This window comes from Lontra canadensis, unplaced genomic scaffold (assembly GCF_010015895.1).
Source record: "Lontra canadensis isolate GAN:19392208 unplaced genomic scaffold, GSC_riverotter_1.0 scaffold173, whole genome shotgun sequence".
Classification (NCBI taxonomy): domain Eukaryota; kingdom Metazoa; phylum Chordata; class Mammalia; order Carnivora; family Mustelidae; genus Lontra; species Lontra canadensis.
In genome coordinates this window covers 1,366,282-1,382,422 of record NW_022631167.1, presented here as the reverse complement: position 1 = coordinate 1,382,422, position 16,141 = coordinate 1,366,282, and the positions used below count along the sequence as shown (strand labels likewise).

The window sequence follows — 16,141 nt, the reverse complement described above, 5'->3', positions numbered from 1 at the left end:
TTAACATATAGAATAAAATGAGGTCTTTTATATCAGTATATTTGGGTATGTCTGGCTTTTGGAAGCAACCAAATGAAACCATAACCTGACACACTTAAGTAAGTTGCTTCCCCAGGAATACAAATTATTTTTCTTCTAAAAGCTAAATTCAAGAAATTAAGTCATTATTAGACAATACATACTGTGGCTGGTTTTCCTATAGGAGTATGTAGCTGACAAATGATACGTCTTGATTTTCCTACCATTTTGGATAAAGAAGTAAAATGTGGTAAATGATCTTAATTAAATTATGACTCATTTCATGCTTATTTCAGCTATACATGACTTCCCTGGAACTATCTTATTGAAAACTGTTCTCATTTAAACCATTTTATTTTTATTTTTAAATAGATGATAAGAAAGTACTGCTTGACAAAAAAAAAAAAATAGCTCATCTCAAATTATTGGACACTTGGGAGTCAGGACCCTTTCCTCTGAGATCTCTTTAGGCAATTTACACAGGAATGCTTCCCGATGGTACCCTAGCTGCCCCTCACTGACCGATTTAAACCACTTTAAACCACATAACCATTTTTATAAACAGCTGGCATTTATATTAAGTGGCTAAAAATAATTTTGCAAAATGTAGATCTTATCCCTACAGTGCAAAGTGATTGCCTTTATGTTTTGCAAATATTTTGTCAGTGATAGAGCGTAGAAGACAACAGAGGTGAAGTGACCGTGAGGGCAAGGAGGATGACACTGACTCTGTTTTGCCATTGACCAGAACCACTGTTTGCTAAATGCGGAAGTGCTCTCGAACAAAATCATTCCCTGTACATGTAAACCACCATGGTGTTAGGTTAATCATTTACGTTTTTCCTTTTTGCATAACTGTAAGTCAGGCAAACTCAATGGTATGGTATAGAATGGTCTGAGACAAAATTTCATTGGTCCAATTTGGGGAAAAATTAGGTTCACCATCAGATAGTAACGCTTGGTATGAATGCTAATTTGAGGTACTGCTCCTTTTCTTAGGAAAAAAAAAAAAGAATTGGGATTCTTTTGACTATTCATTCAGGTGTAGGGAACTGGACAGAGTACATCATTGCCCTTCTGGATTATGGTAGTCCTTTAGTGGCTCTTAAGAGTTAAGCGGTGAGGCTGGGAAGAGGAAGAGCAGTTAAGTCTACACAACTAGAGAGGAACTGGAGTCATTCAAGCATGAAGTATTTTGCCATTTCTTTTGAGCAGTCCAGTCATGGGTACACTCTAGCCTGAATTAATTCATTCATTCACTCTTTCTTCCTTCCTTTCCTTCCCTTTCCCTTCCCCTCCCCTTCCCCTTCCTTTTCCCTTGCCTTCCCTTCCCTTTCCTTTCCTTCCTCCTCCCCCACCTTCTTCCCTCCCTTCCCTCGTAAACCCTACTCCCAATGTGGGGCTCAAACTCACACACCCAAGATCAAGACTGCATTCTCTACCAACTGAGCCGGCCAGGCACCCCCTGAATTTCATTTTATAAAGGTCTGGAAGGTACCATATAGAAGAGTCTTGAAAATAAACCCCAGTCCCTATTCCATAGTCAGTGGTACTTCTGTAAGCCACATTGTGTGTAAGGATAAATATAAAATTTTAAAAATACTAAAAACTTTTTTTTCTCTAATGCAAAAAGGGAAAGACTCCCCTCCCCCCTTTTCTTATAACATTTTCTTTAGAAAACATGTAATTTAAATCCTTTCTCTGTTTTTGAGATGTATGTAAATCTTCTAATAAGTTGAAGAAGTCACCTGCCGGTTTTATATCCCAAGACTGTGTGTTTGGGAGGCTTTGGAGCCATGTCTTTGAAATGGGAGCACTGGGGAGGATGGCACCCTGTCTCCCTGACCCACATGCCTGGCTCCACATAGTAACTTCCGGTTTGTCATCAAGATATGAGAAATTTTATTCTTCCTTTGGATACAGACAGTTACTGTGTAAGTAATGTGTTATATCTGCCTGGCTACCTAAAAGGGTGTCATTTCCTTGACTTCGTAATCTTTAGCAACTTGCCTGTGATGCCCAACACTGCTGATTTAGTGCTGATTCAATAATACAACTGTTTCTTTTTCTGCATTTGCGGAGAACCTTATTCGGGTTGGCGGGAGATTTTACTTTTAATTCCATTTCTCTAACATGTTCCTATGACCAGATGCATTACTAGAATTTCTCAAGAATTACCCAGAAAGAGAAATATTGCTACCTTTGTTTAAACATGGGGCTAACTTGAAACACAAATGAAAAGAAAGTGCTGAGAGGTGGTGATAGAACTGGAAGTGGAACCAGAAGTTCTAACTCTAATCCTTAATGAAGAAGAGAAGAGAACCCAAAAGAACACACTTCTTCCCCCCAAGTAGTTCAGTTTGATCTTCCAAGGTAAGTGAAACAGCTTTCCCCTTCAGTTCAGTGTCATGCTATGCTTCCTTCTCTTCGGGGGTGGTTATTTTTGGAGCATAATCCTGTAATCCTTCTGCTTGCACAAATTCAGAGAAGGTCAAGGAATCAGATTTTACCCCAGTGTGACCTTTTCGCTCTAAAAATAAGCCGATATTGTCCCTGTAGGGCAGGGTGATGGTGCGACTGAACAATGGCTCTTCAATTCCGAGGAGCACTCGTGTATGCCGAGAAATTGCCTACAATACAAGGATAATTTTTTAATGAAAAATTAACTGAAAATACAACTAAATCAAAGAAGTTTACTTATTTTCCTAGGTCTCTTGAGTGCTAACCTCTTAATCTTTGGGAAAATAAAATAATGAAATAACACATGGAAAGGCTTAGTAACCAGGTCATTATCAAAATTAAGTTTTTATGAAAAACATCAAGTGGGTGCCTGGGTGGCTCAGTTGTTAAACGTCTGCCTTCGGCTTAGGTCACGATACCAGGGACCTGGGATCGAGCCCCACATCAGGCTCCTGTTTCTCTCTCCTACTCCCCTTGCTTGTGTTCCCTCTCTCACTGTACCTCTCTCTGTCAAATAAATAAACAAAATCTTAAAAAAAAAAGAAAAAATCAAGTAATTTATTATCTTTTTATAACTTCCATTTTAAAGATGTTTCTAGGCCCTGCATCAGCTTGCCATGGATGGGTTCATTTCTTTCTTTGGGCTGAACAATCCAATCAACCCTGTGAGCAGATATGTTTAGATTAAGAGTCATGACTACCTGTGGGAAGGTTAACAAATAACTTGTCTATAAGGGGCTCAGCTAACTTGCAATTAAGAAAAAAAAGTCATTACTCAAATAGTTATTCAATTTGACTAAACACAAATCTCAAACACTAAAAAGTCAGATATTAAAGTTCTAGCTATTTGGGGGAAGGGACAGGGGAAAAAAAGTTCCAGCTGTTTTATTAGTACTTATCCTTGTATATTCTTTACAACGCCCTTTGCCACAATTCTCAGTGTCTCTAAAACATATTTTGTATTTATTGACCGCCATGCCACTTGATATCCTAGATTAAACTGTCACTGCATTTTCAAATTCTAGCTTTAATCATAGGTCTGCTATAACATTGCTATCTGAATCCATATTCTGCATCTGGATGAGAATGTAGTCCATGAAATTTCTGTGAGAACACAGCCAGAGTGGTGAGTAGATCCTTTCTTTTCTTTTCTGTTTTCTTTTCCTCTTTTATTTTTTCTTCTCTTTTCCTTCCCCTCCCCTCCCCTTCCCTTCCTTTCCTTTTCTTTTCCTTTCCCTTTCCTCTCCTTAGTTTAAAACTACTGGCTATAGTTACAAGGTTGTAAAATGGATTCGTGCTATATTCTTAACCTGATGCAAAACTGTCCATTAGTAATGCATTTTAGATAGATAAGATACAGGGTCCCTGGTGGCTCGGTTGGTTAAGTGTCCCACTCTTGGTTTTGGCTCGGGTCACGATCTTGCAGTAGTGAGATCATGGCCTGTGTTGGGCTCCAAGCTGAGTGTGGAGCCTGCTTAAGATTTAAGATTCTCTCCCTCTGCCTTTGCCCCCTCCCTGCTCATGCCTGTACGTGTTCGCTCTCAAACAAACAAAAAACAAAACAACAAAAAAACAAACCAAAAAACCAAACTATTAAAAAAAAAAATAGACAAGGTACACCTAGGTGGCTCAGCCGGTTAAGCAGCTGCCTTCGGCTCAGGTCATGGATCCTAAGGTCTTGGGATCAAGTACCACATTGGGCTCCTTGCTCAGTTGGGATCCTGCTTTTCCCTTTGCCTGTTTCTCTCTCTGCCTGCCACTCCCCCTACTTGTGGCATTCTCTCTCTCTGATTTAAAAAAAATATTTTAAAAAGGTAGACAAGGCACATTTTTCTCACATCTTTCTTGGTTTTGTTTAGACTCTAGAGATGATTTGTGGGTAAGAGAGTCTACACCATTGCCTTGTATTCCTAGTGGGAATACAATTGAGGTCTGTAGCAACTGAGGTTTCTAAAAGTATAGATCCAAATGACTACTCTTTAAGGATTCTCATTTGTAACTGATGCTGCTACAATGAGCACCTTGTTTGGTCCGTACCACACCCTGAATGCCCCTTACCATAACAGATTATTTGACATATTCACTGAGGCTTTACAGAGGGTTCCCCAGGAGGGACCCTATAGTCATAAACACATTTATTCACTATTAACCAAAAGAGTTATGTGCCCACTGTAGGCTGAGAAAGTCCAGTACTGTTTAATATTCTAATGCAGAAATTAAAAGTATTACAAAAGCACTGGTTACATATGGAATCAGGAAATATAATCTAACCATCTCTCTTCTGCAAAGGACTAAGAAGGTCCTTTGATGGGCTATAAATTAATCTAAAACTGTAAGTTCTTTCTTTAGTTCTGATGAATAACAACAGATTTTATTTTTGCCTAAGACTTAGAGCAACTTACTTGAGTAACTTAATTGAGTTATGGAGCAACTGAACAATGCATTACTTTAATAATTGCAGGATTATTAAATATAGGTATTCATGAAGACTATTAGGGTTTTCTAAGGATTCTTTTTAGATTTATTTATTTGACAGACACACACACACACACACACACACACACACACACACACAACGAGAGAGGGAACACAAGTAGGGGGAGTGGAAGAGGGAGAAGCAAGCTTCCCGCCAAGCAGGGAGCCCAATGCGGGGTTCGATCCCAGGACCCCGGGATCGCCCTGAGCCAAAGGCAGACACTTAACGTCTGAGCCACCCAGGCGCCCCTCTAAGGATTCTTAATTCCACATTCTAGGATGGTGGCCCATGTTCAATGCTTGGCATCAATACAGAGCACCTACTTCACATAGTCTCAAGCAGATATTTTAACACCTATCACTTTCAAGAGGATTCTATTATTACTATGTCATCATTGTATCTTGTGTTGATTATGGTTTTTAAAGGCTGCTATTCTTTTTTTTTTTTTTTTAATGGGGCTTGAACTCATGGCCCTGAGATCAAGACCTGAGCTGAGATCAGGAATTGGATGCTTAATTGAGCAAGCCACCCATGTGCCCCCAGTTTAGTAATACCGTTTGGTTACCTTATGGTATGTAACTATGCACATCTGCATAATGGGAAGCTATAATTTAATTAAACCTAAAGATATCTTAAACCTAAAGATATCATATTTGAACCATAAAGATATGGTTCAAATATGAATCATCTATACCACCATTATTAAAGCAGATGTATAGTCTCCTTAAAATCTGCCTGTTGATTCATATAACAATGTGGATTAATCTTTTTTTTATAAATATTTTATTTATTTATTTGACAGACAGAGATCACAAGTAGGCAGAGAGGCAGGCAGAGAGAGAGAGAGAGAGAGGAGGAAGAAGGTTCCCTGCTGAGCAGAGAGCCCGATGCAGGGCTCGAGCCCAGGACCCTGGGATCATGACCTGAGCCAAAGGCAGAGGCTTTAACCCACTGAACCACCCAGATGCCCCCAATGTGGATTAATCTTAAATGCATTTTGCTAAGGGAAAGAAGCCAGACTCAAAGGCTACATATTATTTGATTCCATTTATGTGACATTCTGGAAAAGGCAAAACTATAGGGACAAAAAACAGATGGCCAGGGCTTGGGCTGGAGTGATTGGCTAACTACCAAGGGACACAAGGGGAATTTTAGGGTAGAAGGATTGTTCTGTATGGATCTTGTGGTGGATACAGGACCCTGCACATTTGTCAAAACCCACAGAACTGTCCACTGCAGAGAGTAACTTTACTATGTGCAAATTTTTTAAAAGCCAGGATGTCTGAGGAATGCATGATAGAATACAGGTTGTGGACCACGAATCTAATTGTATTACAGAGTGAGACATAATCTTACTGAAGGGGGTAGGGAAGAAAGAAGCTGACCTAAATAATTTTAACTTTGAAAACCAGTGTTTTGTCTAGGTAGTGTAAGGCTAAAGACAAAAAGAACTGTAGACAAACACTGTACTCTGTTGGTAAGTGTGTTTCTCATAGGCATACATATTTATAGATAAGGAGATAAGGGTTCTCCTGACAGAGAAGGACATTAGAAAGAAGCAAAGTGGGATAGGGAATAGGAAGGATGGGAAGGCCAGAATGAAGCCAGTCCTGGGCGAGAGTCAGGGATAAAAGTATGATCTCATGCTTGAGTCAATTATCATATGGTTTCACTTATTTGTGGAGCATAACAAACAACATGGAGGACATGGGGAGATGGAGAGGAGAAGGGAGTTGGGGGAAATTGGAAGGGGAGGTGAACCATGAGAGACTATGGACTCTGAAAAACAATCTGAGGGTTTTGAAGGGGCAGGGGGTGGGAGGTTGGGTGAACCAGGTGGTGGGTATTAGAGAGGGCACGGATTGCACGGAGCACTGGGTGTGGTGCAAAAAACAATGAATACTGTTACGCTGAAAAGAAATAAAAAATTAAAAAAAAAAGTATGATCTCATGCTTACAGAATGGAGATAGAAATCTGTGTGTACCTGGGATTTGTATATATACATATATTTCCTACATCCTTCTTCTCTGAGTGCCCAGAAGCTGTGACATCCCCATAGCAGCAAGCACAACCAGGGCCACATCTTGGTTTCTAAATACCATTCCCTGCTAAAAGCAATCAGGGCTCCTTGGAGATTGTCTGAAGTAACATGTAATGCTCTGGCTAGAGAACTAGGACTAAAAAAAATAAGGGGCGCCTGTCAGGAGGACACAGGTGCCAAACTGAAAGTGTCCCAAAAGGCAGAGAAGGGACAATTAAAATTCCTTACAAAGGGTTCCAGTTGAACATGGAAGAAATGAGGAAATTAGAAAATCACCATTAGAACACCACAGTAATCACTGCTGCAGGCAAGATCCACTGATGGATGCTAGAATTAGTAGGCCAAATTTTAAGGAGAAACTGGATATTTGCACAGCCTCAACCTACCTTCTCCAATATATTTATTACTTCGGTAGCTTTACTATATGTCCATAAACTCTGGTACTCCTCTCTCCAGGAAGTGGATCATAATTCCCCTCTCTCTGAGTGTGGGCTGGACCTACTAACTCACTTCTAATAAATAGAATATGAAAAGGGAACACAGTAACTTTATAATGAAGAAACCTGGCAGACACCACCTTAACCAGGTGATCAAGGTTCACATCTCTAGTAATAAATCACTTTGATATCATGTACTCCCTGATGAGATGAGATGAAAAGGGTGCATCACCTCTGTGATAATCTCCCCCAAAATGCATATCTTCATGGGGAACATGAGACAAACTGAAATTGAGGGAAATCTTAAAAAAACTCGACTACTGTTTTTCAAAGTGTTAAGGTCATGAAAGACAAAGATCAGGAAACTGTTACATATTGGAGGACACCAAGACAACAATGACAGCTAAAGGCTGTCATACTACTTTAGCATCCCTGACTGGATTCTGTAATAAAAAAGGATATCAGGAATGTCTGGGTGGCTCAGTCCATTAAGCAGCTGCCTTTGGCTCAGGTCTTGATTCCAGGGTCCTGGGATCGAGTGCCATATCAGGCTCCTTGCTCAGTGGGGAGCCTGCTTCTCCTTCTGCCTCTGCCTGTCACTCTGCCTGCTTGTGCTCTCTCTCTCTCTCTCTGACAAATAAATAAATAAAATCTTTAAAAAATAAAATTAAAAAATTTAAAAAGGACATCAGTGGAAAAATTGCAGAAGTCTGAATAAAGTCTGTAACTTGTTTAATAGTATTGTACCAATGTTAATTTTCTTCTTTTTTTAAGAGCAGGAGAGAGGGGTAGAGGGATAGAGGGAGAGGGGAAGAGAGAATTTTTTTTTTAAGATTTTATTTATTTATTTGACAGAGATCACAAGTAGGCAGAGAGGCAGGCAGAGAGAGAGAGGAGGAAGCAGGCTCCCCGCTAAGCAGAGAGCCCAATGCGGGGCTCGATCCCAGGACCCTGAGATCATGACCCGAGCCGAAAGCAGAGGCCTAACCCACTGAGCCACCCAGGTGCCCCGGGGGAGAGAGAATCTTTTTTTTTTTTTTAAGCTTTTATTTATTTATTTGACAGACAGAGATCTACAAGTAGGCAGAAAGGCAGGGAGAGAGAGAGAGAGGAGGAAGCAGGCTCCCCGCTGAGCAGAGAGCCCGATGTGGGGCTCGATCCCAGGACCCTGGGATCATGACCCAAGCCAAAGGCAGAGGCTTTAACCCACTGAGCCACCCAGGTGCCCCGGGAGAGAGAATCTTAATCAGACCATGCCCAGCACAGAGCCTGAGGTGATACTCAGTCTCACGACCCTGAGATCAAGACCTGAACCAAAATGAAGAGTCACACACTTAAATGACTGAGCCACACAGACACCCCAATTTCTTTGTTTTGATAAATGTCCCATGGTTACATAAGGTTACATAAGGTTACATAAGGTTACATTAGGGGATGCTGGGTTTAGAGTATATAGGAAGTCTGTACTATCTTTGCAACTCTTCTGTAAAACTAAAATCATTTGAAAATTGAAAGTTGAAAAAAGAAAAATATTTTCATCTAGTGATAAGTTGCTCAGATGTTATGAATCTGTACTATTAAAATAGTTTGCATCAAGGCAAGTGTAGTAAAATTGCTGGGACATAAAGCTTATGAGGCTATATTTTGTAATAGAAAATCATGCATACAAAAGGAATAGGTAATTCACCTATATTTTTCTTCAGATATTTATCACAGAGTTCTTTTGTTCACTTGATGGAGTTAACAAAAATATTCTGAGAATTATTTCCTTTTTCTTTTTTTTTTTTTTTAAAGATTTTATTTATTTATTTGACAGACAGAGATCTCAAGTAGGGGGAAAGGCAGGCAGAGAGAGAGAGAGAGAGAGAGAGAGATTGGAAGCAGGCTCCCCACTGAGCAGAGAGCCTGATGCAGGGCTCAATCCTCATGACCTGAGCCAAAGGCAGAGGCTTTAACCCACTGAGCCACACAGACGCCCCGACAATTATTTTATAAGAAGCAAACCTGAAGTAGGTATAATGCTATCTTGTCTAGCTTATCCATAGGATAAGTAAGATTGACTTCCTCTCCCCTTTTTACCAAGCCAAGGTATCACTACAAATTGGAGTAACAGGATAGTGGCTTCAAGAGCTCCCCTGGCTAGGTTCAAAGAATTGGTGTGTCTTTCCCTCTGTACTCCCCATCAGTCTCACCCACACAGTTAAGTTATTCTCTTGTCTTCTCAGGATGTTGGAGGAAGGGGAAAGGGAACAGTAAGTTCTCTCCGCAAGGGTAAAAGCATGAATAATTGCAAAATTAAGGAAGTAAAAGGAAGTTGAAGAGAACAGAAACTGGCCATACAGTCACTGGGAAGCTTGTAAATGGAATGCACAGTCCAAATGTGGTTCCATTTCTTAGCAGCATGCTCAGAATTCTGCACTCACCAGCTCTTTCCCCAGTTCTGCCACTTTGCCAAAGCCCATGAATGACAATGCAGGAAAGGTTTGTTTGTTTGTTTTAAGATTTATTTATTTGAGACAAAGCCAGTGAGGGGAGGGGCAGAAGGAGAGAATCTTCAAGCAGACTCCCCACTGAGCCTGGAGCCCGGTGTGGGGCTTGATCTCATGACCCACGAGATCATGAGCCATGAGATCATGACCTGAGCCAAAACCAAGAGTTGGACACTTAAGTGACTGAGGCACCCAGGCATCCCAGATGATGCGGGAGAGTTAACATGAAAAAGAGTACTACACTGTGTAAGTGTTGTTATGGGATACATTGTGGATATACTAGGTATTGTAATTACAATGGTGAGGGGCACCTGGGTGGCTCAGTGGGTTAAAGCCTCTGCCTTTGGCTCAGGTCATGATCTCAGGGTCCTGGGATCGAGTCCCGCATCGGACTCTTTGCTCAGCAGGGAGCCTGTTTCCTTCTCTCTCTCTCTCTGCCTGCCTCTCTGCCTACTTCTGATCTCTCTGTCAAATAAATAAAACATTTGGAAAAAAAATTACAATAGTGAGATTAAAAATGCTTATATATCAGTAAGAAAGTACAGCTTACTCGAGTGTTGGGGAATGTGATAAAAAAGATGTGACTGCTGTTTGACCGTGAACTAGACCCAGGCACTCAGAGGTTCCTCACCCCCTCCTCGTCCATGGAATGTGGGTTCCACTTGCCTTTCCCATTCCCAGAGGCGTTAACGACATGGCCTTGAGAGGGCGATGTGTTGAAAACACTTGCACAGTATATGTTACTGAACCCAGTTAGTGCCTCTTAATAAACTTTTGAGGTTTAAAGGCCAGGTGTGGAGACCCATTCATCTTGCTGCCTTTCAAGACAAGCCTCATATGTAAATTCCCTTTTTATATTATTAAAACTGCCACCTACCAACCTGGAGTGGCCTGCCTCTTTCTTCATCTCTCCCTGACCTCGGTGTACAGGAGCCAGTTTCAGATTACACAGGGAAAGTGCCCCAGAGGATTGAAAACCAACATTAAGCTAATATATGATCTGTAAAAAGTTACCTCTGTCATAGTATATAATTAGCTTTTTTATATGGATCTAGGTGTCAAGTAAAGCTTCTTTAAGATACCTTTAAATGTCTTGATCTTTATTATTCTAGTGACTTCAAGGAAAGACCACATTTGGTGACTTTGATAACTATTCTCAAGTTTACTTATTCAAAGTTCTTGGGGTATAAGGATAGACCATTGGATACATCATTTACTCATGAGCATTTCAGATTTTTAAGACCTCTTATTTCTTGCAAGCCCAGAAAAAGCATAATCAGAATTTTTCTTATTGCATTGTTGATATTGTATTTTTAGACTCAGAATGTCAAAGCAGCCAAATGAATTGGCAGATTCTGAAAAATGCTTTCTCATAAGCTGAAATTCTTGGTATTTAAATATTTCAGGAACTTGTATTATAAGGTACTATTTTGCTAATTCTACTCCTTATTTTTATTTAGAACATCCAAAACACTATAAACATAGGTAGAAATTAGAGCTCATAAACACAGTCGTATCATCTTTGAAAATAAAAAGAGTGATATATTTTACCTGGCGGTATTTGGTATTTATGTGAAGGTATGGTTGGAAATACCAGTTTGTAATGAGTGGTCCTTTTCCACATTACATATGTAGTGGTTCATGGTTATAAAATTGTTCATTTAGAGAGGTATGGTGGTTTAAATAGAGCATGGAAGTCATACAGAATGGATCTGAATTCTGCCTCTTAAACTTACTATCTGACTAATCTTGTGTAAGTTGCTTCATCTTTCTGGGCCTCAGTTTTCTCTTCTATACAATGGGGATTAAGTGAAATAATATATGTATGATGTCCAAAACAGGGTTAGCCCTCAGAAGATAGCTATTAGTAGAGTTCAAAGGATTAAATGTTCACTTACGACTAACTACATTTAATAATTTAAAGGATTTCTTTATATCATGTTGCCAGGAAAAGGGCTTAGGTATTAACAAGTATAATTTTTCTAATTTTCTAAATCATATAACTTATAGAATTACATGGTTTTAATGCTTGCTCAAGAGTCAAGTTAGGGAACAAATCCCAGGGCCTACCCTAGCCCTAGGGAATCAAAATCTCTGGAGCATGGAGCTTAGGAATTAAAAAAACCAAAAAAACAAAAAACTCATCTGATTCCGAAGACTATTCAAGTGTGAGAACCACTGAGGCAAAGCTTATGTGCAAGAGTGTACTGAATGAACACTGACATGTTGGAGTGGGGGGTATCAAAGGCAAGGTTATAAATGTGATTATGTGTGTGAAGCTTTGTCAACTATAAATGGAGGTGGTGTTACCCAAAGAAGAATAATCGGAGACTGCTGGTGCTGGAGAGATCTTAGGAAATTGAGGTCCAGAGGTTCAAGTAACTTGTTGCCAAGTTAGGCAGCAAAGCAGCCAAACACACATGTGTTAGAAAAGTGCCAAATGGGTGTTACGAAAGTGCCAATGCGTGTTACAGTGTTTGAGAGCTTGGTGCGGGGAGAGGTTATTGGGGTTGGGGGAGGTCAGAAAAGATTTCATGGGGAGACAAGAACTGAGCTGGGTCTTAAGGGATGATTAAGGTTCATATTAGTCATACAGGGGGAGGGGGACTGAGAAGAGAGGCACAGGGAGGAATGCACAGGAGTTCAAGGGTGTGAGTCAGACCCCGGTGAGGCTGAGCAGGAGACTCCTGTAGAGAGGTAGGGAAAAGAGTGGTGGCTGGAGAAAACTTGCCGAGTGCCTCAAGTCCTAAGCTAAGGAACGGAGACTCTCTCGCGAGCACAGGGGATCCAAAGACGGTTTCTGAGTATTCTCAATAGTTGGAGGGTGAGAGTCTAGTAGCAGGGCCCTTGAATCCAAAGGGTTTATGGACAGAGACTAAAAGCAGGGGCTAATGGAATATTCTAGGAATGAGGCAAGAGAGGTCTGAACAAGGGAGAATGGAAAAAACCCAGATGCTATACAGGGAACTGACAGTTCTTGGGATCTTTGCAGGAATCAAAGCAGACAGAAGAAACCACTGTGTGTGGGAGAGGGTGTGGGTACGGGGGATGGGACTGGGATTATGATCACATCACTGACAGAAAGAGGAAGCCGGGATGGAAGAAAAGGTTGGTCTGAGACGGTGCTCTTTAGGGAAACATTAAACACAACTCACCTTCATGTCCTCAAAGTCTGTTATCCCCATCTGAGGGAGGTTTGAGCAGTTTATGTGAATGAGCTTTCGACCACAGATGAAGTTTGTGGTAAAACACTCCTGTTAGTACAACAAGAACATCACTCAAATGATTATGGTAAACAGGGAAGAAAAGAAAGAAAAGAAGAAAGAATGGAGCAAAGGAGAAGAAAGATTTGGGGGAAGAGATGGGAGTGAGAGAAAAATCAGGGTTTTTTTCTAGTTCTGTACAGGGAAAAAAACTTTAATTTAGTTTTAAATTCAAATTTAAAATAATCCTAATAATCCCACACATTTTCCATCTAAGATCTCCACTAAATTTCATACTGTTCCTTAATTTTTTTTTTTTTTTTTTTTGGGGCATGATACACCTAGTGCTTGCTTCATGCCTTAATTACATTTTTAAGTAGTACCAAAGATTTCAGACCTTATGTTTTTTTGTGGTAGCTTAAGAACATAACTGGCATCAACAAAATGAGAGGATTCACCCTACTTTTTTTTTCAGTTTCCTGTTTTTTAAAATTATTATTTTTTATTGACATATAGTTGATATTCACTCTATCTTTTTAATAAAAGTACTCTTGGTGAATTGGCCAATTTAAATTAATACTGTTAGGGGCTCGTGATACACATGACATATTTGGGGCAGACACTTAAGATTAATAGTACAAGTTAAGGGATCTGCCAGTAAAACAACTTGACAAAGTACCAAAAAGTCTACCTTGGACAAAATCTGTTAGAAAGTTTTCTGTGAAAAGAGGCCTATATACATTTCTTAGTCTTTATTCAAGAATTGCAGAGAGTATACTATTGTGAATAAATAGGGAAAACAAATAAATGTGACCCACCCTCCCTCTATCAAAATACAAAAGACATCAGTGGAAAGAACAAACTTTAAATCCAAGTTACCTCTACCATAGTCCAGGACTTTTTTATGCCCCTTCTAGTGAGGAAGAGGCAAGAGCTCAGGTAAGTGTAAGAGGAATAAGAGATAGAAGGATGAAAGAATGTTAATTTTATAAATGTTATTTTTGTATACCTTGTACTGAGGGAAGCCTAGCTCACTAATCCACTCTGCAACTTTCTCTGGGCTCCATTTAAGATATTCAAATTGTAGTTCAGTACTTTCTTTTGGCTGGGTTTCTTCATCTTTGTGTCCCTGTTTCATCTCTGGGGACAATTCTACAACTTTTTCACTAAAAGACACTCTCAAATCCCTCTGAGAGTCTGAGAGGTAAGAGTGTAAATCATCAGTAACTTCCAACAGTCCTTTAAAATCTTTAGAAAACTCATTACTTACCCTCACTGAGTCTACTTTACTTACTCTCAGAGACTCAAACGTGGACTCTCTTTTAGCCTTGGTTTTTTTTACTGACCACTTTCTTGTTTCATAGTCAGAGTGTTCTAGCTTATCCTTGTCTGGTGAATATTTAAATTTGACTGGTTTTGGCCTATCTTCCTTGAAAAATTCTGTATGTGACACTATTCTTAGTGGCAGTTGGGCTTTATCTGGTAATTCTAGATCTTTCTCTTTAGTTTCTTCTGTTTGTGTCTTCTCTTGAACCTCTGGTTTGGTCTTCTGTGGTGGCCTTTGACCTGTTTCCTCAGTTGATTTTCTTGGTTCTTTCTTTGGAAACTTTGGCTCTAGATCATTCTCCTCTGTTAACTTTCTTATTGTCTCCTCTGATTGGGACTTCTGTGGTGGTGCCAGTCCTGTCTCCTCAGTTGATTTTCTCCACTTATCTTTTTGATCTGATGGTTGAATGTCCTCTAGTGGTTCTAAAACTTTCTTCACAGTTGACTCTTTCAGTGTCTCCTCTTCAACTTCTGGTTTGGTCTTTCCTGATGGCTCTAAACCTGTTTCCTCAATTGATTTTCTTGATTTTTCCTCAGGAAATTCTGATGTGGTCTCTCCGAGTGGCTCTGGAACTTTCACCTCAGTTGATTTTCTTTGGTCCTCCTCTGGATTCTCTGGTTTAGTCTCTTCTGGTGGCTGTAAACCTGCCTCCTCAGTAGCCTTACTTCGTTTCCCCCTTGGAAACTTTGGTTTAGTCTGTTCAGGTGACTCTGTCCCTTTCTCCTCAGGTGACTTTCTTTGTGCTTCCTCTGGAATGGTCATCCTTGGCGGCTGTAGATCTGCCCCATCAACTGATTTTCTTGGTTTCTCACTTGGAAATTCAGGTTTGGCCTGCTCCGGAGGTTCTGGACCTATTCCTGCATATTGCTTTTTAAATGACTCCTCCAGAACCTCCAGTATGTTCTTTTGTAGCAACTCTAATCTTGACTCACTGAATGAGGCCCCTGAAATTTCAGACTCTGTCTCCTCTGGAAGCTCCAGATCTGTTTCCTTATCTGACTCTGTGAGTCCGTCCTCTGTAACATCTAATTTGGCCTCCTCCGGTGGCTCTAAATCTGGCTCCTCTTTATCATCCATAAGGACCTCGGAATCCTTGAAAAGCTCTCTTCCCATCTCTCTCCATGTCTCTGACTTTGCCTCCTGCGGCATCCCTGGCTCAGTCTCGCTAGGAAGGTCTCTCTCGGACTCCTTGGGAATCTCCTCCTTGGACGTGCTGGTCGGTTTTGCGTGTAGGTGTATTTTCTCCGGCGCCCCCACTTCGAGCTCTTTTTCCTCCATCTCTGGCTGGGGTTCCTGGTCAATCTCTACAGGCAGCTCCGGGCCTCCCTCTGCCATGGTGTCGCCTTCGGGGTCTTGAGCCATTTTAAGAGCTGTAGGCAGTTCGACCTCATACTCCAGATCTTCTCCTTCAACCGGGCCGGAATCGTAAGGCTCTGGGACTTCGCCATGACGCACGTTAGCCGACGCGCCCAGGCCTCCTAGCAACCCCAACTTCCGATAGCGTCTCTATGGATACCATGATTTCCGGCCGAGTCTTCCTGAATTTTCCCCAGGTTTTGTTTGTTCTATCAAACCGTGACTAAAAACCTGCGATCAAAAAGCACGCAGGCACCCTCCCCGCGTCCGCTGCCTCCGCTGCCCAAAGCCCCTGCGGCCGCTCGGGGGCCGGCGCGCTGCCCCTTCCGGCCC

The 16,141-nt window shown here is 40.9% G+C and overlaps 1 protein-coding gene across 2 annotated transcripts; it reads right to left on the bottom strand.

The window, feature by feature from the left end:
• Positions 1-1,991: 1,991 nt before the first annotated feature.
• Positions 1,992-16,059, bottom strand: SAMD15 (sterile alpha motif domain containing 15). 2 transcript variants are annotated; one of them, XM_032846213.1, is made up of 3 exons: positions 14,396-16,059; positions 13,078-13,176; positions 1,992-2,648 (listed from the first exon to the last, which is right to left on the bottom strand). In XM_032846213.1, exons 1-3 carry the CDS (start codon positions 15,812-15,814, stop codon positions 2,430-2,432), a joined length of 1,737 nt encoding a protein of 578 aa, XP_032702104.1. In that variant the 5' UTR covers positions 15,815-16,059; the 3' UTR covers positions 1,992-2,429. The 2 variants fall into 2 exon arrangements, with proteins under 2 accessions (XP_032702104.1, XP_032702103.1); XM_032846212.1 differs by lacking the exon at positions 1,992-2,648 and adding an exon at positions 3,118-3,141 and having other exon boundaries at positions 14,135-16,059.
• Positions 16,060-16,141: the final 82 nt, after the last annotated feature.

What these genes read in the sequence shown, in the direction of transcription:
- SAMD15 (XM_032846212.1), bottom strand. Translation starts at nt 15,814, where the DNA reads ATGGCTCAAGACCCCGAAGGCGACACCATGGCAGAGGGAGGCCCGGAG. An exon ending in TAGGCTTCCCTCAGTACAAG is followed by an intron (nt 13,177 to 14,134) that starts GTATACAAAAAT and finishes TTGTACTAACAG; the next exon opens with GAGTGTTTTACCACAAACTT.